We start from the raw sequence: 27,452 nt of genomic DNA, 5'->3' as shown, positions 1-27,452 counted from the left end.
AATAAATGTTTATGATCTGTGCAATCTAAGAGAGACCACAAAAATATTTACAAAATATTAAAAAGAAGCCTGACAAATATTTATAAATATTGTATGCAGTCTGGGTTCGCCTGTTCTTATTTATCATTTAATTCTGATAGTCTATTATTTTTACATATCGTACTCTAAAGTGCGCTATGAGCGTCAAATGGAACGCAGCCCAAGTATCACTTGCGTGGCACTTGCGTCGCGGTCGCGCGCACGACGCAATCTAATCGCCGCGCTCGAAGCGTCGACGCGGGTGCATTCCGCGGCGCGAGGATACCACTAGAGGGGCGGTGGGAAGGGTGGGGGGGGACCTGTCGGTCCCCTCCACGACAGTCGGGACGCAGCGCGGAGTGGGGGACCGGACGGTCTGACGCAGAAACGCGTCGGGAGAAGTTGGGTGCCGGTCGCAACGACAGCGGCGGGGGGGAGCGACCCATCGAGAGGGGAGGGGGGCACGACCGCCACACACAAACCGACCATAAACCAGGCGTAAACTTGCCCCCTCCCGCGTGCCCCGCGACTCACGTTCCCCGACACACACACACACACACGCACGCACACGCACACACACGCGCGGCAACCCCGTCCAGTCAGCCTTCTCGGCACAGCGCAGCCAGACGACATTGGGGCCAAGACGGCGGCACAGCAGTCGCCGTCGGAGTCTCACGCGGTGTGCGCAGTCAGTCAGTTGTCAGCCCGGCTTCGTAGCGAGCGGACGTGTGCGTCTACGATCTCGCCCGCATCATACGTATATATACCTGTTACAGATATACATACGTACTTCGCGTACACGCAGCCATACATAAATATATATATATATATATATATATATACACTCGCCGCGCTCTCACGCAGTGCAACGACGCGTACGTGTCGGTTCGCTGTCACCCGCGAGCGCGGAGTTCAAGTTCACCTCGTTTGAAGGAGGAGGAAGGAAGATTTCCAGTGGCATTTCGAGCGTTCTCTTTTCTTTTCGGGAGTGTCTCTCGTCTCTCGTTCTCGCGAGTGTACGTACTATTGCGAGTCTCCGAGTATTTTTTTTTTTCCTCCCTTCTTTCGAGTGCACGGCGGATAATCACACGGAGTGCCACGCCGTGCGTCCCACGCCGACTGTAAAGTCGCCGAGATTCGTGTTACGGGGACGACTGTTATGTCGCTGTGACAGCGGCGCGCCGGAGGTTCGATGAACGGGGCACCGCGTGCCGTTCCCGTTTCGACGATCGCATCGCGATAGTTACGCGCCTGTGGAAACCGCACAGGGGGAAAACTGTATACACGTTTTTGACCATTCTGCGCCCGAGGGTCGGCAGGATCGACGACAAAGTGGATCGCTGTTCCATCGCGCATTACGGATCGACGGAACCTTTCAAGATTGGTGAGTACGAGTCGTCTCGACCCACGCTGGCGAAATCTTTCAACCGATCCTTTGGAGACTCGACTCGTGTTCACGACGCTGGAAATCGCTCCGACTCTTCCGAGATCTCTCGGATGAGGAAAGTCGAATTGTGATTTGATCGAACTGTTAGCTCTAAAACGTATCGGTGTGGATTTAACACCGTGTGCTGTCTATAATATAATTCTCACCGTGTTGGTGTTAATATTAACGATGAGATTTATATATTGAGGGGCGCATGGTGTTAAACCCACGCTGACTTTTTTGGAGTGTTCAAACGTGATTTATTAATTCCTAAACAACGCAAAGTACGAACTCATAAAACGCTACTGTGAGTGAACTTTCAAATTTAGAAACTAAGCCTTCAAGTTCAGTACAGTTTTTGGTAACAAATTTTGGTGACTTAAAGTAATAAAATTGATATCAAGGTTCATTTTTTTACATTAAAGTAGTGTCAGTTTAATTATTCTTACCTTGCGATTTATAAAGTATAATTAAAAAAGTGTAAAAAAAATTCTTAATTACGTGACCGAATTGTGACACAAAGTAATTGATGTAAGAAAAATATAAGTAACATTCCAAGGTTAAGATACCTTCAAGACGTCTCGTGTCCCAATTCTGAATTTTGTATTGTCAATTTTTTCCCCATCCGAGATCTCGGAGCGATTTTTACACCGAATGAACGACTTTGTGGAGTATCTGTAAATTTAGCTAAACAGATCTGAAAATAACTTTATTAGACGATCACAATAATTACTCATGCAGTACGAAACTTCAAAGGATATTCTGAGGACGTTCTCAGGTGTGTCCCTTGAATAAAATATTCTGTGTGGATGTATTTAGACCTTAAACTGCTAGAACGTGAAAATTTTTTGCAGCATCGTCATCCGCTCTTAAATATTCTACACAATTATTATTTATCGTCAAACTTATTTTTAAATCTGCATCCAGCAAAATTTTTAAATGCTCCAACAAAACCATTCTTTCCGCGTAACGTCGCTAACACACAAATGACGTCTCGTTACGAAATCGACGGAGAAACGCCAGTCACGCCAATTCATTCGCGTTAAAAATGTAATAAGAGAACGATCGGCGACGCGAGTTCGAATACGGAAAACAATGACGTTTCACGAGTGTCGTGTAATTCGAGAAAGTTGACGAGTCTCTCGATCTATTCTCGGAATTGTTTCTCCGAAGATTTGAGAAATTCCATTCCGCTCTTTCGAGATCGTAAAATTTGTCCGACACTCGTCACGCTCGCTCCGATTCGCGACGTTAGAAGCATCATCCTAGAACACGTGCTTCTTCCTCAAGCAGGTGAGACGTCAGAAACTCCGAGTCACGGTCCGCGCCTTTTGACAGATCCCTATTAGCTCGCCGAGAGATCTCTATTAGCTCGAGCTCGTCGGAGATCGACAAGTCGCGAGCGTAAAAAATTTCTAAATTACATCGCAAAGTTGTTATCGTACTAATCGAAGATTCTTGGTGCATTCAAAAATTATGGATGTAGATTTAACACCATATTGGTGTGGATTTCTGCGTGGATATCAACATCAATGTGACGAGAATTATATAAACACGATGTAAAATGTACTCATATTTTTTTAGAGTGCAGGTGATACAAAATTTTTGCCAAGAGATTCTGCAAAGTTCCGAGTCCATTTCTTTGTTGTTTTGTAGAATTGTAATAATAATAAGAAGCTTTATCGAGCAAATAGTATTTTATAAAGTTGAGCGGAATGTAGTTTACTAAAACTCTTAAAGATTGAAAACTGAGCTATTCTTTTTCAAGACGGTCTCAATTTTCACTCTTTGGAGAGTGAGATTCCACTCCAAAGAAAGGAGTACTTTACACGGTAAAAAAAACAACCCCTGCAGCACAAAGTCGCACAACAGTTGCAGCAACGCCGTTGCAATATTGGAGCAACGTCACGCGTTGCAGCGATATTGCTGGAAATTCTGTGCTGTGTGGGAAGTAGAAATTTCGTAGAAGAAATCTGTACTTCGTCGCACTCGGGACGTAAACGCGAGACGTAGTACGTCGATTTCGCGAGGAGCTCGCAATTTGCGGCGCAAATGACGCAACAAGATCGCGCTGCGCGCGATATTCGCGAAGGTGATTCGCAAACCGTCCCGGGGTGCATCCATTGTCCGGCACGGTGCGGTATCTTATCATCGCGATATATTCGCCGACTGAATCACGCAGGCTCTCTCGAATAACGCAGGTGCAGATAAAGACCCTCGGGGCTGCGAGAAATGCAATTAATACGATGACGTCACGCGCACTACGAGGATAAAGCGACGTCTTCGCCACGCGCGCAGTTATTACCGAGATCTTACGAAAGTGGCGTGCAACACGCCGCTGTTTCGTTCATTTTCGTTGCGTCATCCCCCCGCGTCATCCCTCCGTTACTTTATAGCGGGGAAACATTCCGGGATAACCAGTGTTGTCAGGACTAAAAGGTACTTTCTATCAACTAAATGGCGCACCTGATTCAGACAATGTATGAATAATTTATATCTATTCCTTTTATCTGCAATTTATTATACTTCCTGCACTCAAAGTGAAAATATACAATTCTCTCTCTCTCTCTCTTTCTTTTCCTTTCTTCTTTTTCACAAAAATATCTATATATTCTGCTACGATATACAGAGCCACTAAATTTTAATCATTTAATTGAATAATTCAGAATTTCACCGAAATAGAGAGTTGAATAGTCGGTAAACTTGATATAATACATGGTGATACTTTCCTGTGATTTATTGCTTTTACATTTAGATCAAATATTGAATTTTTCTAATATTGTATCTGAAATTGTACAAGATATCGAAATTGCACACTAAAAATATTAGTGTAATATTTAATATTATATGTCTATATAATTCTCATCATGTTGGCGTTGATATTAACATTAACATGAAATGGATTTAAAACCTATGGAATTAAATCCATATCATATTGATGTAAACATTCACACCAACACAATAAGAATTATAGTATATAGACACACACATGGTGTTAAATCCACACCAATACTTTTCAGATGGTACCAAATTTTATCTTTTCCGAAATGCAAAGTGCAGAATCAACACTGAAAAAAAAATTTGCAAAAATTTTAAATAAATATTTACTCCAATATAGTACTAACGAAATATTTATTTATAGTAAATACATATTTATTCAAAATAAAACAGTTACGTTTAAATCGAATAAATATATGTTTACATTTAGTAAATATTTCGTTAGTACTATTGGAGTAAATATTTATTTAAAATCTGCAAATTTTTTTCTGTGAAGGTACTAATGTGAATAGAAGAGTATCAAAGTCCAAGAAGACTGATCACGTCACGATTTCGATTCCGCAGCGAGGAATCGGTTAGAACGGAACGCGTGCGACGTTCCGCCTTCGCGATACGAAATGCGTTTGCGAAATGCATCGCGATCAAGGATCAAGGTCGGATTTTATTTTTATCCTTTCGACTCCGCCGTCACCGCTCGCGCGCTCGGTTACGTGAAAAGAATCGATATTCTCGTCATACGTAAGACAGCTCTCTCTCTCTCTCTCCCTCTCTCCTATTAACAGCCAATTATAATTTAAAATCAACCAATCGCGACGAAATTGATTAATCGGGACACGTTACGAAATCGAGATACAACGATAACGTTGCCCTGCCGACAACGATTGATGTCCGTAAGTTCTTCCACGTGGCTGCGGCCAGCTACCGAGAGGAGTGATCCATCGATCGCGAGATCCTCTCGCGAAACTGGAACCTCCCCCCCTCTCTCTCTCTCTCTCTTTCTTCTCTCGTTGCACCGACTCCCCTTCCCCATCGATCTCCTCCCACCTAGTGCCGCGTGCCGCTACGGCTCTCTATCAAAGTGGGCCACGGCCCAATTTACGGAGCTCTTTCAACCTCGTGGCGTAAAACCGTCCGTGCCATAAGCCTCCTGCCCGAAGGGCACGCACGTGCACCCGTCCGAGAGATCGTTTAGAATTGGACGTGACTGATCCGTGGGCAGAAAATTTTCGATTCTCCACTCCGAAAAAGCAGCTTTGCGACTGTTGCAAAATTCTTGAATATGATTGATTCATACATTTAGAACCAATCATATTAAAGAATTTTACAACAGTTGCGAAGCTGCTTTTCCTGCTTTGCTGAACGCAACCATTGGCTGCAGAAAAAGTAGCTTTGCAACTGTTGTAAGATTTTCTAACGTGATGGGTTCTTCATTGGACCTAAATGTATAAACCAATCATACAAAGTATAAAGAATCTTATAATAATTGCAAAGCTGTTCTCTCTGCTGAACGCAACCATTGTATAATATAATCGCGCAGTTGCGTAACAATTAAATCGACAAATAGATACAGCCGTGATAACGCGACAGACACGCTGTAATTTTATCTAATTGATTTTGAAAAATTATTCTCACAAAAATTATTCTTACAAATGGCGTATTTAATCTTATCTCATTAATGTGAATAGAATTAATATTTTATTGTTTAACGTACTCTCTAAAACTTTTAGAGAGAATCACACTCTGAAGAGCGAAATCTCGTTCTTGAAGATTGAGAATCGAGGCTTTTTTCAAGACTGATTCAATTTTCACTCTTTAGAATGAGATTCCACTCCAGAATTTAATAGACTAACGACAAACAGAGATTAGATATAACGATCAGAGATAATGAATTGTATAGGTATAAATATATCTATTAAATAAATATACAGAACTTTGTTAAAAATGTTTAAAGAAGACGATTAGTTTCGTCAGAAATTTTCAAGAACTTCAACTCCGCACTTGGCGATTCCTCTGACGCAACTCTAAGTGCACTCGTTCGATAGTGGAAAAAAAAATGGGTCGGCTGATTAGAAATTTGACTCGGTTCGCGATCGCAATTTGCGGGACGGTCGTGCCGAACATTTTCGCGAAAGAGATCGGAGTTATCTGCCGATCGATATACGGATCATCTAGCGGGGTGTGTTGCGATCGCCTGTCAGAGATCGGATTAGCGGTATCTCTGCGTTGCGCGGAAATACACGTAATCGCAGGTGTTGTACTCGCAACGGTCGCAAGTGTATAGCTACTGCTAGTTACGGTTCTCCCAGCTGTGCGCGTTTGTGCGCGTTTGTGTGCGTGCGGCCGGATATACTGGCGATATCTAGGTTTATACGTGTCGTCGCGTCTCGGACATTGTGGATTATACGTTGCGTCATCGGCCGTTCATCGATCACCACGATGTAAGGAAAGAGAGAGAGAGAGAGGAACGGTGGGCGAGCAACGCGCCTTGTATCTATTTGCGCCGCTCTATTTCTTATTTAAACGATATCGACGATAAACGCGACGATCGCGGAATTTTAAGATTACACTGAAAGAAATGCGCTTGCGACTATAATTAAGTGGTAAAATATATGATTATGGTTAGGAACTCTGTCTTTAGACTCAGAAAAAAACATTGTGGTACAACTATAAACTATGGACGGTAAATCCCTTTTCGAAAACTTATTTACAATTTTTATTAAGGAGTCATTTTATTCTCCAGTCACTAAACACATATATTAATATTTACACTTTAAACAAACTACGTACATGTGAAAGTTGTGTTCACACATAACATTCTGTTTTCATTGAGCAATACATTTTTATAGATTACTTATTTTATTTGTTATTAGTTTTATTGTTATAAACAAAAATTTTTTAATGATAAAAATTTAAATTTTTTTATATAAATATATTAAGTACTAATCATGACTTATGCAAAGTTTCATTGAGATTCACCAATTAGTTTATAACAAATAAATATTTTATTTATTTACTGAACAATTAATGTCTGCATCTCAATGTAACTTTACATAAATATTTTTGAATTCTTATAGTACTTATGTAAAAAAATTGAGATTTTTATCATTATTTTATAATACATTTTCATATATTTCTATTAGAGTACAAATTTAAAAAATATTACTTTTTATTGAAATAACTTTTGATTCAGATGATCAAAAAATTTGAAAAAATTTAGGAATGCCTCTATTTTTGTAACAAATTTATTCTCAAAATTTGATCAAATTCCTATATTATGTCAAATTACTGGAGAACCTCCTTAACTTTGAAGGAAATGGCACCTTTAATGTTTCGGAAAATAAAAATTAAGAAACATAAAGAGAACACAAGAAAACGGGCAACCATGAAATATTAAAATGTATATAAAAAATGTATATCAAAATATTAAAATGTATACATTGAAATTACAAAAACACTGAAGCGAGACGTTTCGACTCGATTGACTGACAACGAGTCTGCTTCGCAGCCGCTGATACGAAAGTCTGAAAGATACAATACATCAAAGTATAATGATTCGGAAAATATTCTAGATATCAGTGTTTCAACAACAATCGTATTACTGCGGCGGGAATTGCGTCACGGGCGCTAATTCGAGGACTTCGCCTCTCAAGTCGCGGGATCGAGCGGCCGGATTCCGCGACGATCGCGATTCAGGAGCAGCTGCGGCGTCGGCGGCGCAGCACGACTGGTTTATCGATCATATTAGCAAATATCAGACTTCGTTGTTCGCCGCGATGACCTTTTCCCGCTCGTATTATGCAACGAAGGTGAATGGTCTAACATAACAGCCTGCACGTGTTGCAGTCACGTGGCGGACGGGACGGGATCCGGGACGCGGGACGGCCGCAACAACACAAGGCGAACCAACTCGCGCGAATTGCGCGAGCGTTTGCGCGTTATGTGCTAACAGTTGCATCACGCACCGCGCGTTATTTCTTAAGCGACTTTCACACCGCCAGCACGCGGGATCCTAAAGAATCGTGGAGCCAGAAGGCCGCACACAGTTCATGTACAGCTACTTATATTAAGATAGATATTTTAAAACAATAAAAAATTATCAAGAAATTGCAGATCATTCTAGATCTCTAGATTTAAAAGTAATACTTTTTTAGCGACTGTTTACTATAATATTTGGAAAAGTTAGTTCAATAAAAAGTAGTATTCTTTTAGTCTATGCTTCAATGAAAATGTATGGAAATGTATTGTAAAATAATAAATCATCCTTTTTTGGATACTCAAAGTACTTATATAAAACATTTAGAGAGTTTCATTATTATTTTTTAAATTTTAGTTTATAACAATAAAAAATAAAGAAAAGTTGTTTAAAGTATAATTATTAAATTAATACATGTTTTACATATCTATCGAACTTCTATAAATAGCGATACATTTTTTACTGTTTGTCGATTAAAGAAATTCAGATGCTGCGTTTCGTAGACTTTTACGAGGGTAAAATTGGTTCTAAAAGCGATGAAAAAGAATGCGTTGAAATTTTGTAATCGTTACTTATATCGAACGTCGTGCACTATTGAAGGGTTGCTTGTTGCAACAGCGAGCTTATAGCGAATTCAATTGGACGCACTAGTGCGCACTGGTGCATATTAAAGCCGTTGTATACTGATCTAATTTGAGTGCAAAAGTGAAATGCAAATATTTCGAATGATAAAACGACCAAAAGATATGTAAATATTTTTTACGAAACAGCACAATAAAATTTATTGAGGATATCGCGGTTTAATATGTATATATTTATATTATTTTATATTTATTATTTATACCATATTATATAATATATATATTTATGTTATTTTTATATACATTTTTACGTCGATTTATGTACGATGGCTTCAATGTGCATCAGTGCGCACTAATGCCTCCAATCGAATTAGCTATTACCCATATTTTGTAAAACTGGAGTAAATAAAGTAAATAAAAGCTGAAATAATGAGAGAGAGAAAAATATCAATCACATCATATTCGGCTATCACATGATGGATCCTCATGTTACTTGCAAAAGTCATATTTTGTTTTAAAATAATTAAGATAAAAGTTGATAAGTAAAATCAGATATCTATATTACATAAAACATTGTTTCTATCTATATTTTGGAGTGCAATCTTAATTTTAAGAAACATTATTTTGTTCTTTTAATTAAATTAGATTAAAAAAAAAACTAAACGCGATTTTTTTAGTTTTGTAAAAATGAAACAATTAAATTAAATTTATTTAATTCATTTAATAATTTAATTAATATTTAATTTTTATAATTGAATCACTGCTTAATTTAATAAAACTGAAATGAAGAGAATTTATTTTGTTTTTACCAAATGTGGGTTAGGCTATTGTTGCAACAAGTCTCTTAATCGCACGTTACACCACGTGTCACGAAAATTGCAATTTTCAGAGCAACAGGACAGACAATCACCCGCTTTTCGGATCTCGTGGAAAAACAGAGGAAACCCCGAACTGTCGATCATGTCACGATGTTGTCGTCACGCGCGTATATACATTATGTAACGAGGATAACGCTTTTGTGCAAAGGTCTCGCTCGTTATCCGCTCATGTCACGTGTATTGTCGGAAGGCCGGAGAGGCGCGTTGTAAGAAACTTCGCGAATCTCACGTAGATCGCGCAGCCGCCGGAACACGATCGACAATCCGTCCACTAGCGATAAACATTTAGCGGATTGCGAGAGTTCGATTTTCACGAGATAGCGCAAAGTGTTGAAAAAACGAGTGTAAATTAAAATTCGTGGAAAGTACTAGCTGTCGCGATAATTGCGAAGTCAATATCGCTATTAGAACTAATGCTAATATTTCATTTGTTTAAATTAGTTAATATTTCATTTGTCGTATGACAAATTTTTTAAGTGCACGTTGGCTACGAGATACTTAAAGCGTTTATTAACACTCTAGTCCTCTAAAAACACACATAGGAAACAAATAAAAAGCACCAATAAATACAAGAAAAAGTAATATACAAAAAATAGAACAAAAACCAACAAGAAGCAATAATTACAAAGAGCATGAAAAAATTATATACAGTGACTGCCAAAAGTTTTCGGCCAACGTATAATTTTACGATGATTTTTGTCAATCTATTTTTCAATAGAATTCTTATTGTTTATAATCAACGTAAAAATTCGATATTTTAATGTATAATTAGATCTCTATTTATAAAGATTCTTTACCTAAGCAATACAGTAAAATTATTCATTAGTCGGAAACATTTGGCAGCCACTGTATGAAGAAAATAATATAAAATCAAGAAAAAAATTCTAGAGACTTGAGAACCTCTCTATTCTGCAGCCAAGTAACGCACTTGAACAATTTGTCGCACGACAAATGAAATATTAACCTAAAACGTAAATCTGTTCGCGTTGCTTGCGCTTGGCACTCAAAACCTTCATTTCTTTCTTTTCAACATCTGAACATATATTTAGGTATTTCGTTTTAAGTGCAAACATTCTTGGAGATTTCGAGCAACACGGACAAATCTTCTGTGAGCCTAATACACACAGAAGAATACATACTGCAAGTAATAATTACTTGTTTCAAGTATCTCAAAAATTTGTATATCCTCAAATATCATAAGTTCACCACAAGCATTAAATTTATTCAAAATATATTCTGAATCTTACAATGAATAATAATTTAATACTCCAATCAAGATTATTAAAACAGATTCGATTTTCTTATTATACAAAGTCGTTTCTTCAATTAATTTTATACAATATTTTTCAAAAGAAATTCTTGTTTCGAGTGCAAAACGAGTTTTTCTAAAATTTATAAGTATATTTTAAGATTATCATCAAGAAAATATTCTCTGTCATCGGATAAGCGAGTTGCTTAAAAGGAAGAAAGTAAATTGAGCAATCACTTTTCTTCGCGATAGAATGATATTTTTCTGTGTGTACTTACACACGCGCTCGTCTCGTGTAATTCGGTCTCGCTTCTGCCTGGCCTTTCCCGTCCCCGCCCGCCGAATCGAATCGAATCAAGCCGGCCGCGTGACGCGCATGATTATGTAACGACAAAGTGTGCCTCTGTTACGCGACTATAATACGACTGTACCGGGTGTCGCCGATCAATCTGCTATTGTTCATGCGTTGGCGAGAAGCTCTCCCAACTCACTCGTTTTTCCGGAAATTCTTATCGACCAGACCACCAGAGTGCCAGGAACCTTGGACACGCTCGCGATTATGATCATTCTCAATCCCCCTCCTCCTCCCCCTCGACGATCTAATCTACGATCGCATGAAGAAAGATAGAGAGAGAGAGGGAGAGAGGGAGATGCAATCGGGCCACGCGTCATAAAATTTTCCTTTCTTGTTCCATTTGATGCGACGTACGCGTTATCACGCAGGCCGGTTGCATAATGAGCGGGAAACGAAATCGGAGACCGGTTCGAAATGCCTCGGCAAAGGCCGATAACGGTATCAGTTGGTTCGCTGTTACGTGAGCGCTGACCGCAATCGTAACACGTAGCCACGGCCAAGCGCGCGGTGGTGTCGGGTGGCCCCCGGCATTGTGCACACGCCTTTATGTGTACCAGCTGCGCGCGGGCGCTTAAGCTTAAGTTCGTCGTACCCGGACTATTTTCGGGCGCGATACGCGCGCATCCTATTCAGCGGTTTTTCTCAAACGTACGTTCCGTAAGTAATAATATCCGGTGGATGGTTGCGCTCCCCCCTCCCCCACCAGATTGTCACGCACGGACACAAGTGGTGCCGATTTATATTTAGAATATATTTTATATATCCGCTTCTTTCTTGTCGATTCGGTCGAATTTTCTACATAAATAAGCGAAGAAGGCCATAATCGGTCAAATCCATACAGATTTCCGAGGGATGTCCTAAAGACATCTGGAGAATATTTCCAGGATGTTCTAAGGATATCCCCAGAACGTTCCTCGAATAAAGTGTGCTGGAAACCTTAATGCCTAATATATTTATGCATGAATTTTACAATTTTCAGTTCAAAAGTTTTTACACATCGTCCACTACACGATTCTCATTTCTCGTACCATTCCGTAGGAGCTTTGTGATTCCGTAGAATCGTTTGTGATTGTTCCGTGTGTGGAGTTATTTTCTTCTAGATATAACAATTTTAGACTTCCGTCCCGAGATTTTCCGGCGGTGGCCGACGTGACGACGGCCGGGAAATAATGTAAATAAATTTCCGGGAAGATATATACACGGGTGAGAATACGTCGTGTATGCGTATTGTAAGCGGCTTCCTCGAACGAGCGCGTCAGGAGGAAAAAAATAAGCGCTGGCACCGGGTCAACGGATGACTTAATCGAGATACGGCGTGATATCACGCTAATTATTACTCATCGGGCAATATAGTACGTCGTTAATTATTTCGTATTCTAAACTGCGATACCAATCTCATAAGCGTTGCTCGCAAGATCGCAATAAGTCATTTCCGTCCCGCGGGTGTTACAACAACAATAATTTCCCATTTTTGTGTATTATTGCATATACAGCTTTGAAAAAATATTAAGCACCTCATTAAGCGTTATTTAAAGTTTTAGCCCAAAAATTGATTTATTTGCTGTAAATTATCTTTGTTTCAAGAACTCTTCAAATTTATCTATAATTTTAATTAAGACTGCATATATTTTCTATATATTATTATATAATTATCTAAATCGAAAATTCTAAAATTCACGCAAAAATATTAAGCATCAAGATCTGCTTTGACCTTCTTCATATTTGTGTTTATAATTATTACATATATTTGTTACGACAAATATAGGTACGCATAATAATTGCATGATCGCACCGGGAGAATTTTTAATAAAGCATTATTTAAAGTTTTAGCCCAAAAATTGATTTATGACATTTGCTGTAAATTATCCTTTGTTTCAAAAACTCTTCAAATTTGTGTATAATTTAAGTTAAGGCTGCATATATTTTCCATACATATGTATTTTACATTATAATTATTTAAATCGGAAATTTTTAAATTCACGCAAAAATATTAAGCACCAAGCTTCGATCAAATATGGCCTTCTTCGCATATTTGTGTTTATAATTATTACATATACTTGTTACGACAAATACAGTATGCATAATAATTGCATGATTGCGCCGCCGGGAGTATTTTTTTCGAGCGATCGCTGCCGCAATGCGGGGAAGTCCCGCCGCATTCCCGGAGACGGGCGTCGAGGCGCCAAACAGCTCCGCGGAACGGAACGCGCGGTTTCGCGCTACGCATTTAACCTCCCCGGAAGTCGGCGCGTTCCCGGAAGGAACGTAAGGCTGCCTTCCTCGTGGAGAAAGAAACCACGGAACGGAATATTGACAGAAAAGAGATAGGACGAGGATGACCTAGAGATCCTCAAGTAAGAGATGCGCGAACTTCGAGCATTTGCAAAAACATGGCGACCTCCATTACGTGTCATATGTGTGTGGAGGTCATGTTCTTGCAAATGCTCGAAGTTCGCGCGCATCTCTTGAGGATCTCTAGGATGACTCTTATCCTATCTCTTTTCTGTCAATGTTCCGTTGTTTCTTTCAGAGTCGCAAATGCGACGCTTGTGCACGCAGCGGCGGGCCACGTGCAGCCCACCGCATTGCGCAACGCGCGGGCGGAACACGTGCCCGCGTGTTACACAAAACAACACGCTCTATCTACGTCCACTGTTTTTCTCTCTCTCCTCTCTCGTCGTTCCCGGAAAATTAGGTGATACCGGTCGGGCGGGAAGGAGGTGAGGAGATAAGATTTCCTCGGAAATGCCGATTGATAACAGGGCAGGGAGAGATACTGCAGGGGAGACGCACGCTCGGGAGGAATTAACAGAGGAATTACCACGCAGTTGGCCACGACGTTTCCTCCGGTGCGAACAACAACAACGACGACGACAACGGACGAACATTAATAGCGCGCGTGACTCGAGTGAACCCGAGTGACTGATCTGATCCGATTTTTCCCGGGTCTTTCAATCTTGCTCGATCCAACTCCGGAGCTTCCTGGTTTTTCAAAAACTATCGCAGAGATTAAGGTAGAGCGAGAAAAACATGTAAATAACGTCGATTGTTTAATCTACGGAAATACTGTGAGAGAAGAATGTTTGATATTTGTGACTATAATTGCAATGAAGTGCAATTATGATTAAGACCTTTGTTTTTATTTTTATATATAGTTGTCACTGTAGTGTGACGTCATAGTAATAATATCTTTACACATTTTACCAATTGAAAAAATTTTACTATAAATTATAATAATTTTCAATATTAATATATAGTAAAATATTAAGATTTGAATGTGTTGTAAATAAAATTAAAAAATGTTTATGAAGTGAATTGCAATTATATGATGAATATAATTATTTTCTTAACCACGCATAAGTGTTTATACAATTTCCAACTGTGGAGCATTTTCTTAATATTTGCTTACTAATATTTACTTATTCGATTATAATGACAAAAAATATTCAATATGGGTTTTAAATCCACACCTTGGTAATATTGATATAAAGAGAGGTTTTAAATCCATATCATGTTGATGTTATCAACACGATAAGAATTATACAGACACCGCATGGTGTTAAATCGTAAATCCACACATTGAAAAAAATTTCTGGGTGAAAATGGACGAATCAGAATTTTCTGGTTAAATTTATTAGAATTCTAGTTGAGATAACAAGAATTCTGGTTGATACAATATTTCTGGTAAAATCTACTAGAATTCTCATTTTTACCAGAATAATTATATCAATCAGAATTCTGATTATTTCAACTAGAATTCTGATAAATTGAACCAGAAAATTCTGATTCGCGTCCATTTTCCACCAGAATTACTATTTAATCCAACCAGACCATTTTTCTCAGTGCACTCGTACTTTTTAAAGTGCGGGCAACGTCGACGGTGATTTTTCGGAACGGAGATTATGCAGCAGATCTGCAGCAAACGGTACGCGACGTGGTACGTGTCGCGTCGCAACTGAGTTGCGCAACGTGACGGCGTAACGTTTCGACGGAAAATTCGCGCGCGCGTAACGTACGTGGCGATGATTCGGCGAGAAAAACGATTGCGAGAAAAACGAGATTTAGGTGATTCAACCTCATTCGTCGTCCTCGATGACGCTTTTCGTTCTCATGGAACAACCTCCGCGGAAAACGCGCGGAATCATCGCCGTCGTATCATCGCGCGTCACGTACATATATCTCCCGTATTCACGCGAATGAAAAATAGAAAAAGGCGAGGGTACGCTTATAATGTGAACGACGCACGCGAAGCTTATTACGGAATCTAGAATTGGTCGATTAATTGAGCAGCGATGCGCTAGTCGAAATAATAATATACGAAAGCGGTAGCGATCGATGCTGATTGCGTAACGGCTTCCATTTAGTTCCACTCGTTAGAATCTCATAAGCATTTATTTCCGTGGAAAGGCACCTGCATTAGTCGATAAAAATAACAGAATAACGCTTGTGCACGTTGACGTCACGTCAATCCGTGTCTAAAGACTGTACCTCGATATGAATATCAGAATGCGTCTTTACGTCTGTCTTCGTTGATCTAAGCGTGACGTAATTCTTCCATAATCGTAGAATCATGGATCATGGATAAGAAAAAAAGAGGAGAGAGATAGAAAGAGTGGGAGGAATGACGTTAGAAGCATTTATTAACGTTCATTCTTTATTGCCGTTTTAATTTCGATAAGTGATGTCAGTGCTTCTTCTCGGGAATTATTTCGTCTGCAAATAAGATAAACATCGTATTTTATACGAACCTGCATCTGTTCAGAGTCATTAGAGGATTCTTTAAAAGTCTAGCTAAAAGCAACTTCCTTAAAATTTTGCGAGAGAGAAAACCGTATACAGAGTGTATCTAAAATAACGTATACTAATCATACAGTGCTATTCCTAATAAAAAATTGAGTCGAAAAGTCCTTCAGCATTTTGCAATTTTTGCAATAATTAACAAGACATTAATTACAAAAAATCGCTGAATATTGGTTTTCAATAATTTTTTACTCAAATACTATCAACTTTACAGAAAAACTGCTAGAGATAAAAATTGTTTATTTTCTTCTCATAAAGTTATAAGAATTTTTTCAGAACTTTTTCAGAATTTTTTAATACCGTATTTTCTCATGTTGATAAAAATAAGAAAATGCAATACTCTAAAAAGTTGATAAAAAATTCTGGAAAAATTCTTAGAGTTTTATGAGAAGAAAATAAATGATTTTTGTCTGTTGCAATGTTTCTGTAAAGTTGATAGTATTTGAGTAAAAAATTATTAAAAACCAATATTCAGCGATTTTTAGTAATTAATATCTTGTTAACTATTGCGAAAATTGCAAAATGATAGAGGACTTTATGTCTCAGTTTTTTATTAGGAATAGCACTGTGTGATTAGTGTACGTTATTTCAGATACACTCTGTATACTGTTTCCTGGTTTATATGTATACTATCTACGTGCACCTTTAACTTAGACTCTCTCACTGTGTAACCTTAATTAAGATTAGAGTGAGACAGTAAATAATAAATTAGTGAGATAGTATATATAAACAGGGAATAAGTATATATCGCTTATTCGCTATAAAACGATACGACTAAAATTGTCAGTTTTTTAGTTGCAAAAAAATAACGGAAACATAAAGAAACAAAAAAAAGGAACATATTTTAAAAGAACATACTTTTATTTCTCTATAATCAGTTATTACACCAAAATTGCACTTTAAAATTAATATCAGAAAATTTTAACGATTCAAAACCGATTTTTAAACTTCAAGTTCAAATTTATTTTCTGGAAAACTTTGGTTTTTAAGTAAGTTTTCTCTCGCAGGATTTTAACTAAATCGTTCGGAAAAGACAGAAAGAACATCTGAAAATTTAGCTATAGATACAGATCTGAAAAGAATTTCATTGGACCATCAAAATAATTATGTAGGAAACGCAAACTGTGTGTGTTGGAATGAGATTCCACAAAAAGAGGAATGCGATTTCATTTCTTTGGAGTGAATCTCATTCCAAAAGAGTAAAAATTTCCCACTCTTTCTCCAGGATAAAAATATTTTCACTCTTTTTCAAAGACTGACTTAATTTTCAATCTTTTGGAGTGAGATTTCACTTCAAGAGATTTAAAGAACAGATATAATATATATGACAAAAACCGACTTTATAACGATAACGGAACTTTCGTTGTAATAATAATAATAATAGTTGTAATAATAGTAATAATAATAACTTTCAAATAATAACATCCAAATAAGTTGGTATCAACAGTCACTGTACAATTTTAATATATATATTATGTGAATATTATTAGACTTTTTGTATAAATTGCACACCAATTCCCGCGCTGTGTTAACGCTCTCATTGTCCATATATCATATCATTGTTTTTTTAATTTTGAGAACCCGATTAGTATTTAAATTTCGAATAATAACTTTATTGGTGCGACTATCTGCAAGTAGTAGATAAATAAGATACGTGATAGAAAATAAGAGCGACAGCAGCTGAAAGGCTAATTAGAAGAATATAGGCCTATACAATAGATGTCCTTGTTTATCCTGTAAGTTAAACAAAGGCATCTATCGTATAGGTCGCGGACTAAGCGCACGGTGTAAACGTAGCCATTGCAAGAAGGTTTGCGAGAGGAGTTAACGCGCGAATGCAGCGGCGAGCGTTCGGACGCGAGAAGGACGGAAAGGTGTCTTGGGGAAACGTGATCCGTTCCTCGATCGAAAATTCTCCGATTATTCCACACTTCTGTCGTAAGCGGAAGAACGGAACGTGATTCTTCGGCGGTAACACGTGGCGTACGTCACGCGGCACGGCGCGATGCTGCGCGGTGTTGTTTCCGCGTGCGTCACGAAACGCGACCTATCGCGGTCATGGTTGTTTGCGCGATCTACGTCGGAATTATATTATATTAGCCAACGACGTTGACAGCGTACGTCGCAGCCTGCGCCGGCGATCAACAATGTTGTTTACGCGTTTGATTGGGGACGTCGATGCAAATAAGTCCCGAGATCCACGAGTTACTTTGCGGGTACGACGTGCATTTCGACCGAAATTACTCGCGCGAATCGTAAACTTCGGAAATAGATCGCGAGATCATAGAGCAATTTACGAGTCACCGAAATAATTTCGAGCTAATTTCAAAGCGCAGAAGAGCGCCGTGTCGCGGGAGGTCGTCCGCCGTGGGCGGAAATCCGCGAGCTTTTGGAGCACGTCCATCGGGATTTCACAAAGTTGCGATATCAGTGAGAGGAGCGTAAACGCACTGCTCTCGAATCTTGGATTCTTTGTTTGTAAAGAGTACATGAGATAGAAGCATTCTTTCCTCGGAGACTTGACATTATTTCTCTATCACGTTACCGCTCGATTTCCTTTTAAATGACGCGCTCTCGATGGCTGGAATTGTATTACACGGAAAGAACGATTTTGCTAAAATGTAAAATGTTATATTTGATATTTTGCTAAAACATAAAAGTTTAGGTAGATATAGAGCGGGAAATAATTTTGTTGGAGCATCAAAATAATTATATAGGAAGCACAAGTATGATGAGCGATGTCGTAAAAAATTTTGACGTTTTGTAACAACGTATTGATAAAAGTTTTGTAAAAATAGTTATAAGAGTTCAATAGAATTAATTTTAGATCCGTATCTATGTAGTTAAATTTTTAGATACTTTAGCAAAATTGCTCTTTCCGTATGAATTTGTTCTTTGTGGCTGAATTAGTGTGTATTCGTTATACTTAAAATAAAATAGATACACGTAAATAATGGTTTTGCTGAAGTATTTAAAAATTTAGTTAGATATGAGCTAAAAATAATTTTGTTAGATCATTAAAATAATTTTGTGGACTATATTTAAGTATAAGTAATATTGCAAAAAATTTCAACATTCCAATAACCAACTGGAGCGATCTACGTAATTATTTTAATAGTCCAACAAAATTATTTTTATATCAGTATTTAGCTAAATTTTCCTTTAGTAAAACTGTTTTTTGTTAATTTTATTCGATGAACAGGCAAGTTAAAGGTTCGTTGGCTACAAGTAGTTGTTTTAGTTTAAATTGTTCCAGATTGAGAGAGGGAGCTTTGGACAAATAAAAAAAGCGCATGAAAAGAACGATTTTCCTAAAGTATGATATTTCTAAAAATTTAGGTGAATACAGGTTTAAAAGTAATTTTGTTGAGCCATAAATAATTATGTAGGAAATTCAAACATGATGAGCTATGCTGCAAAATGTTTTGACATTCTAGCAGCCAACTGGAGTGACCTATATAATTATTTTGACAGTCCAACAGAATGATTTTCAGACTTTTATCCGTACAGAATTAACCAGAATTCTGGATCGTTCATTTTCCATCAGAATTCCAGTTAATTTAACTAAATATTTTTTCCGTGTAGCTAAATTTTTAAATACTTCAACAAAACCTTTTTTTTGTGTATTTAAAATTTGGCGAAAAAGCGAGGAAGAATATTTTAATTACAGTCCAGTGCAGCGATAAAAAAAACAGGCCTACTGTTTCGATACCGGATAATTTGATTCTATTCAAATGAGCCTCGTGGTTTGCGTGGGCGGCTTCCGCGCGACGCGGAAAAATCGGCAGGTCGGATTGAACGGAGGATAACATGAGTCACGCGAAACTCGTCGTACGTAATTGGGCGGTTGGAATTCCAAAGGATTGCTCAATTTTCGTCGGGTATTTCGTGTTCCGATAATTCATTGCCCGTGTCGCGCGCTCTGATATATCGAGGAAACCGACCGACCACCTCGGCTTTCAAAGCCGGTTGCGAATCGTGTGTCGTAATGCACCAGCAATGCGGCTCGCCAGGAGAACGTTCAATAGACTTCCACATCCTTCAACAGCGAGATTCCACGAGCGCGAATCAGGGTGGCCGCAATAACTCCACCGAAAATGATACGATAAAGCTGCTCGACAAAATTCTACGTTTATCTTGTGTTAAATTGATCTGGTAGAGTATCTTTTATAGTATTTTTCGCGACTTCTCGTTCTGTTTGCCAAAATGAGGAGAATAGAGTTTTGAATACGCATTAAAGAATTCCTCTATTTATCTTTTATGCTTAGACATAAATGATAGAGAATAGCTACTGAATTTAACATGATTTTCATACACAACGAGCTGTTGTTAGCAAAATGTTGAAATTTGTTATTATTCTTTAAAAGAATTAATTTATTGTACAATAATTTAAAAAAAATGTGTCGATTACAAAAAATTGAAATCTTAGGATAAATTCTATTCTCAGTTTGAGTCAGCATAAAAAATATACTTATATGAGAACCAACTAAAATTTCCCATTTAACAAAATCACTTGTCGACCAGGATAATCGGAACGATTCGCGGAAAACGCGAAATATAAAAATGATACATCATTACCTTGAAGATTCCGAATTACATCCTCGACTGTTCTATTTCCCCGCAACGTGACGCATAGCGTGACTCTGCCAAAAATGATACGATAATCGAAACTTCTTGTTTCACAGAAAACGCGAAATATAAACATAATGCACCGTCATCTCGAAAAGATTCCGAATTATTTCCTTAACTGTTCTATTTCCCCGCGACGTGACGCATAATGCGGTGTTTATTGCTGTTCCTCCTCGTGTTTCGCGAGCACGAATTATTCGACGTAAAGTTGAGCGATAGAGTCGCGGAATTAATGAGTCACTCCCGAACTCCTAAAAAAAAAATAAAAAACAGACGAGTTGCATAACGCCGTATTAAATAACGCGCATCACGCCGGTGTGAGTTGTCCGATTTCCATATCAGGATTCTAGAAATCTTTATCGTGTCGTCTCAAGTCTTCGAGATGATCTCCGCACATTTCGTTCTATCGGTCAGTAAATTCATCGAAGTCGTGGCGACGTCGGATTGTTTGCTCGCGGTTGTTTTATTTTATCCAAGAGACGTTCTGGAAACGTCCTTAGGACGTAGAAACTGGATGGATCTTTAGGATGATCTTTAGGATTTTGAAGGTAGAGATATCCTTGAAAGAGTCTTTAATCTTCAACAAATTTCATTCCTTTAGGAAGTTTGAGTATCCTAATTATTTTAATAGTTCAACAAAATTTATTTTTATATCTATCTAAATTCTTAGATATTTTAGCAAAATTATACAGTAATTAATTATTTATTTGGAATATTAGAAGCACTGAACATCCATGCTTTTAATATAATTAACCCCGATTACAACTATTATTCATCATTTTGACTCGAAGCGAAAATTTTTGGACGATTAGTTCAATGAGGTACTAAGGTAAACGTCCCAGTGTCCGAATACTTACACAAAATTTATTATTATTAATCTCAAATGCTTTTTTTATTACGGTATTATAATTTAATTGCATTTAAAGATTACAATTAAATTATGTAAATGGACATATCCAGTCACTGGGATCGGACAGTTACACAAAACTTTATTTATTTATATTAATATTAATCTCAAATGCTTTTTTTTACCTTAAAGATCAATTTGAATTAATTGTCTTTTGTCATTAAACATCTATTTATATTATTATTTTCCGTCAGCATATTAATTTTCCAATTGTGGTCAGACACTGAAACAATTACGTCTCAGTGTCCGACCAGCTTGTCCGGCCATTGGTACATTGACGCATTCTATTATTTATTTAAATAATAATTGTTATAAGTGGGTTCAAATAATTTTTCCTTGCTTAAGGGAGTCTTGAGTTTTCAAATGAATACAAATATTTATAAGTATTAAAAACCTTTTTGATATTATAAATTGTATTGTTTATGAGAACCTAACGCTTAAACGTCCGGCTACTGATACATTTACCTTACGACATTCAGAATTGTAGATGAAAAAACTTTGAACTTTCCTCTATCAGTGGCCGTAAGGCGGAAGCCATTTGCATTCTATATTTCAAACAAGACAAGGTTTAGAACTTACGAGACGTGGTTTTCGTAGTTGAGGGTTAAAACAAGTAATCAATTACTGTCTTTCATGTTAAATTGGCCGGTATTAGATTTCTGTAAGGCGAGTGCGCCGCGAGCACTGGCAAGTCTCGGATCTTCCGCGGAGAGTAAACCTCTCTCTCTCTCTCTCTCTCTCTCTCTCTCTACGGCAACCGGAGGCTCGACTTTCATTAACGCGCCGCGCGCGTCTTACGACGAGGATTTCCGCGGAAATGAGCGCGCGCCAGCGGCTTACATAACGCGCGTCATTAATACATCCGTCACGCGAAGTGCTTTATCATTTGTATTGCTACGGGAGCTAAAGTTCATCAATAGTTGCGTAACGACGTGCGCGCGAGCGGCGTTTTACTGCCAAGATCTTATTTCCCGCGTCGACTATGATTTGATAGCGTAACGCGCATATACGTGGCTGATTGTGAGTAGAAATCCGGTATAGAGAGAATTGTGAAGCTGATAGAAAACTGTCCGACTGATTGTGAGATATCTGCTTATGTAAAATTATACATGTCGTAATGTAAGATATAATAAACTCTTACTGAAAGATCGACTGAAAGTCCGACTGTCCAATTTAATATTGAAGAGGACAGTAATTAATTACTTATTTTAATGAATTTTAATTTTATTGAATTAAGTACCATTCAATATTTTTAGTATCCAAATAAGTAATAAGTTATTGTCCTTCAGTAATAAATTCGCCAGCATTAGATTTCTGTAAGACAAGAAAATCGGTAGATTTTTTATACTCCATGCAGGATTCTTTCCTAAAGATGATGAAATATAAAATTCTTGTTTTTTTTCTCCGTTGTGACATCGCTTTTTCGGACAATTCAGTGTCTCGAGTTGTTGACACTCAATGTATCTATTGAGACGACTAAAATATTTCCGCATGTGGAACACATCGATTTACGTAACAGCACTCGTCTCGTCTAAAGGTGGGTTTCTTATACATGGATGGAAGGAACCGTGTTTGCCGAAGTATCTAAAAATTTAGCAAAATACGGATCTGACAATAATTATGTAACGCTAAATTGATAATTAGAATGTTAAAACTTTAACAGTATTATTAAGCTACAAAAAACATAGTACAAGTTCAAGCGTCCTACATAATTATTTTAATGGATTTCAACGAAATTATTTTTAGAAAAATTTAGCTAGATCTCAAAATAATTTTTTGGACTATCAAAAACTTTACAGCGTTACTTATCAGACTTGAATTTCCTACAGAATTATTTTGATGGTCCAATAAAATTATTTTCAGATTTGTATCTCTAGCTAAATTTTTAGATATTCAACAGAATTGTTCTTTTCGTGTAGATAGATCCGAAAATAATTATGTAGAACTTAAACATTTATACTACTTTGTACCGCTTTCTGTAACTTAACGATAATGCTGTCGAAAGTTTAAACATTCTAGCAACCAATTTAAGCGTCCTACATCTTCAGATTTGTATTTCGCTAAATTTGTAGACACTTCAGCGAAATCTAAATCGTACAGTTAGCTTATCACGGAGCGATTTTTCCGATCGACGACAATTCGTAATCTGAGAGAGAGAGAGGAAAGACACGCGCAGGAAAAAAAGACATCTTTCTCGTGTATCTTCGCAATCGTAATTAATACGTTAACGCTAATGGCTTCGTGCCGCAGCGGGACTTATGCAATAAATATCGAAGGTCAGGCAAACGTACGTGTTTCCCGCCGTTGCGACGACGCGACGCCCCGAACACGTGGAGCGGCTCGGTAAACGCACGTGCGCGGTTGCGTAACCGTTTCCGCGCATCCGCCGGCCGTTCGGATTAAGGCTTACGTTACGTGCGATACGCAAAGGCGATGCGCCGACCGGAGTATTTTCATCCACGATCGCGGGTTAAAAATAAACGCGCGATCGCGCGAGCCGACGCGCTCGTTCCCACCTCGTGACTTCACTTCGTCGCGAACCGATAATCATCGACGATGCGTAACAACCTAATTATATGACGTCACGGTTATCCCCAACGGTATCCCCGTCGCCGAAATTTGAAGAATCTCGAAGTAGCAGCCGTCAATCGGCTGATTGATCGACAGAACTTTATCGACTTCTTCGAGTTTCCCGTAAAATCGTCGCAGATCGCAAAAATCAAGGAGGTCCAGTTTTATGGAACATCGGTATTTTTTTTCATTAATTAAAAGACAGTTTGGAGGTGAAGCGAACGACTCGGGTTCACTGGCACCTTCGACCTTGACGAACGCGACCTTGCTCAAGGCTGTTTTGCAACTTTGGACGAGAGAAGTGCGTCCGTTGGCAGTGCGAGTGTCCCTCGATCTCTCGAAATTCTTTATCTTTGGCTGTTCTCTCTCTCTCTCTCTCTCTCTCTCTCTCTCGTGCTTCGACGTCAGAAGTGGTTGCGTAAATCGATCTTCGTCTTATTAAGACTAAAAAAAAATAGAAGGGATTCGATGAATAGCAATTTTCCTTCTGATCTAGTCAGAGTCTATTTTCGAAGTAATTTGAAAATAATGAAAATTACCCGCTTCCTAGAATCGCGGAAAATCCAGTCGACATTAAAAACAATGTAACATCAAGATGTATGTCGATAGTAACGTGAAATGTAAATCTTTACAGAACTATTGAAGGAGAAAGTCATTATATTTACTTTAAGTATGTTAAAAGCACTGCTGTTCGATACTTTTAGTGCTTTAATAAGTAAAAAATTTAATAAATAAAAAATTACTGTGTTTTTCAGTAATAAATTGGCATTAGATTTCTGGAAGGGAAGAAAGTGGAGCAGATAGAATGATTTTAAAGTTTCCGGAGTCCCTAATTTCCATTTTCAAACTTGAATCCAAGACAGTTTGGTAACAAGCCTTTCGATCAACGATAGCCCTCTCTTCTAATTGACACGCACAACGATGCGTAACCAGTCCTCTCTCTGACGTATGTCAGAGTGCTAATAAAGGCGTCGCGCACGCGAGTTGACCCACGAATTAAAACTCCCACGCGCGGCGATATCTCCATCTCGCTCGATTAACTGATCAACTTGCCCTTTACGTTCCAGATGTACTAAGAAGACAAATTATGGTGGCAGAGTTTGTCTCCCGCCAGAGTGGATCGCCCATCAATGGTGAGACCGCGTGTCTGAACAGCAACATGCCGGCCACGCACACAATGGCCCACAGTGGTGGTCACGGTGCACCCCATGGCGGGCCTCACGACGCCCATGGACCCCTCACGGTGCCCCTCACGCATCCCGGCCATCACGGTGGACCCCCGTCTGCGATTCAGCAGCAGCATCAGCACCAACCGCAACAGCAAGGACCACCGCCGCAGCAGCAGCAGCAGCAGCAGCCCCAACCGCACCATCACCACCACCACCAGGCCCAGCAGCCGCAACCACAGCAGCAACAGCAGCAGCAGGAGCAGCAGCAGCAGCATCATCATCATCATCATCATGATGCGGCGCAGGTAACGACGCATCCCGAAAACTTCCCGTCCAATTTCGACCTACGAAAGGAGCTATTCTCACAGCGTAAGCAGCGCGAGTTCATCCCCGACAACAAGAAGGATGACAGCTACTGGGACCGTCGCAGACGCAACAACGAGGCAGCCAAGCGGTCACGTGAGAAGCGTCGCTTCAACGACATGGTCCTGGAGCAACGGGTGATGGAGCTCAGCAAGGAGAACCACATCCTCAAGGCGCAGCTGGAGGCGATACGCGACAAGTTTGGTATCTGCGGCGAGTCCGTCATCAGCACGGAGCACGTGTTGGCCGCGCTGCCCACGGAGCCCACGATGAGTGTGAAGCGTGCGAAGATACCTCCGTCGACGTCGCTTCTTTACGCGCGCAGTCCCAGCCCGGTGCACACGTCGGTGATCCATCAGCCGGTGAGCGGCGCCCGTTCACCCAGATCGCCGGCCCAGCTCTACGTTCCCGAGACAACCGCTTACCCGGAGACCGAGAGCTTCCAGTACCCGTACTCTCATCCGGCGATGCATCACCTGGACACCACGAGCGCGCTGAACTTGTCGTCGCGCGGCCGCCGGGCACAGTCGCCGTTCGAGCTGTCGTCTGGTAGCGGTGACGAGGCCGGTCCCCAGATGGTTGTGGGCTCCCAGAATAACCCGGCCGCCAACAACAGTCTGCCCCACAAACTCAGGCACAAGTCGCGCATCGGCGACAAAGACGCCGCGAGCGCGTTGCTCGCACTTCAGGGCATCAAGCAGGAACCTGGACCGCGAGCGTCGCCACCCTGGGACGAGGGTTCCAGCGACGAGCGCGATTCCGGTATCTCGTTGGGCGCCGAGTGGACCGGTCCGACCGTCACCACGGTCTCGGAGAGCGATCGGGAGGTGAAGATGAAGCTGGACCGTCTCGCGTCCGAGGTCGCGTCTCTGCAATCGATATTCCGCCTTGGTAAGCCCGTCGCAGCAGCGACGGCTGGCGCGGCGGCGGACGGCCTGGTGACGGGTCATTCCGCCGCCACGGTCAGCGGACCGTGAAGGACATGGTCTCCCTTCTTCTACGGGTCACTGCGAGTCCTCCTCCCCTGGCCGGATGCCGGAGTCCCTGGAAATTGGACGTGGAGCCGTCGTCTGGAGGACGCGTGGGAAGGACAAGGGAGCCTTGGACCGTCGAGTTTGATCGCACCGAGCTGGACATCGTATTCGCAATCGAGCGTAAAGGATTCTATAAATTCGCGCGATTATTTAAAGGATGAAGAGCGTGCGAAGCTAGCTTTCACGGTGCCGGTGCAACGGGAGTAGATCCGTAGCGGTCGCTTTGAAATAAGATAGAATACTCGCGAGTCTCTCGTGAATGATTTGCGATTACCAATCGCTATCTGATCTGCTCGTTGCATAAGGGTTGTCGATAACTGGAAGACGCAACAAGACGCTCTCGTCTCACTGCATCCACGGAAAACGCTTTAATCCTTCAACCCGTAGATTTTACCTCCGAGGGTTCCTCTTCGATGAAACTTATAACTTATTGTGATACGCGAGAGACCGTTTAAACGCCGTTTTGGCGAGTCCTATCTTTAGGTAGACTCAACGGCTACCGGTCGAAGGGTTAAAGGCGTTCTTCACACGGAAAGAACGGTTTTATTGGAGCATCTAAAAATTTAGTTAAATACAGATCTATAAATAATTTGAAATACCAAAATAATTATGTTGGACGTTCAAGCTTGATAAGCAATATTGCAAAAAAAATTGGCATTAGTAATCATTTTGATTGTCCTACACAAAAAAAATATTACAAATTTTTACAAATCATTTGTTT

At 39.6% G+C, this 27,452-nt stretch overlaps 1 protein-coding gene across 2 annotated transcripts; it reads left to right on the top strand.

The window, feature by feature from the left end:
- The first annotated feature begins 1,145 nt into the window (after window positions 1–1,145).
- Window positions 1,146–27,278, top strand: LOC108731527 (forkhead box protein P1). Of its 2 annotated transcripts, none has more exons than XM_018461893.1 (2): window positions 1,146–1,402; window positions 25,233–27,278. In XM_018461893.1, exon 2 carries the CDS (start codon window positions 25,253–25,255, stop codon window positions 26,672–26,674), a length of 1,422 nt encoding a protein of 473 aa, XP_018317395.1. In that variant the 5' UTR covers window positions 1,146–1,402; window positions 25,233–25,252; the 3' UTR covers window positions 26,675–27,278. The 2 variants fall into 2 exon arrangements, with proteins under 2 accessions (XP_018317395.1, XP_018317388.1); XM_018461886.1 differs by lacking the exon at window positions 1,146–1,402 and adding an exon at window positions 13,979–14,272.
- Window positions 27,279–27,452: the final 174 nt, after the last annotated feature.

The sequence above is a fragment of the Mycetomoellerius zeteki genome, unplaced genomic scaffold (genome assembly GCF_001594055.1).
Source record: "Mycetomoellerius zeteki isolate Tzet28-1 unplaced genomic scaffold, Tzet1.0 scaffold101, whole genome shotgun sequence".
In the NCBI taxonomy this organism is placed as follows: domain Eukaryota; kingdom Metazoa; phylum Arthropoda; class Insecta; order Hymenoptera; family Formicidae; genus Mycetomoellerius; species Mycetomoellerius zeteki.
This window is presented reverse-complemented; position numbering and strand designations above follow the sequence as displayed.

What these genes read in the sequence shown, in the direction of transcription:
- LOC108731527 (XM_018461893.1), top strand. Translation starts at nt 25,253, where the DNA reads ATGGTGGCAGAGTTTGTCTCCCGCCAGAGTGGATCGCCCATCAATGGT.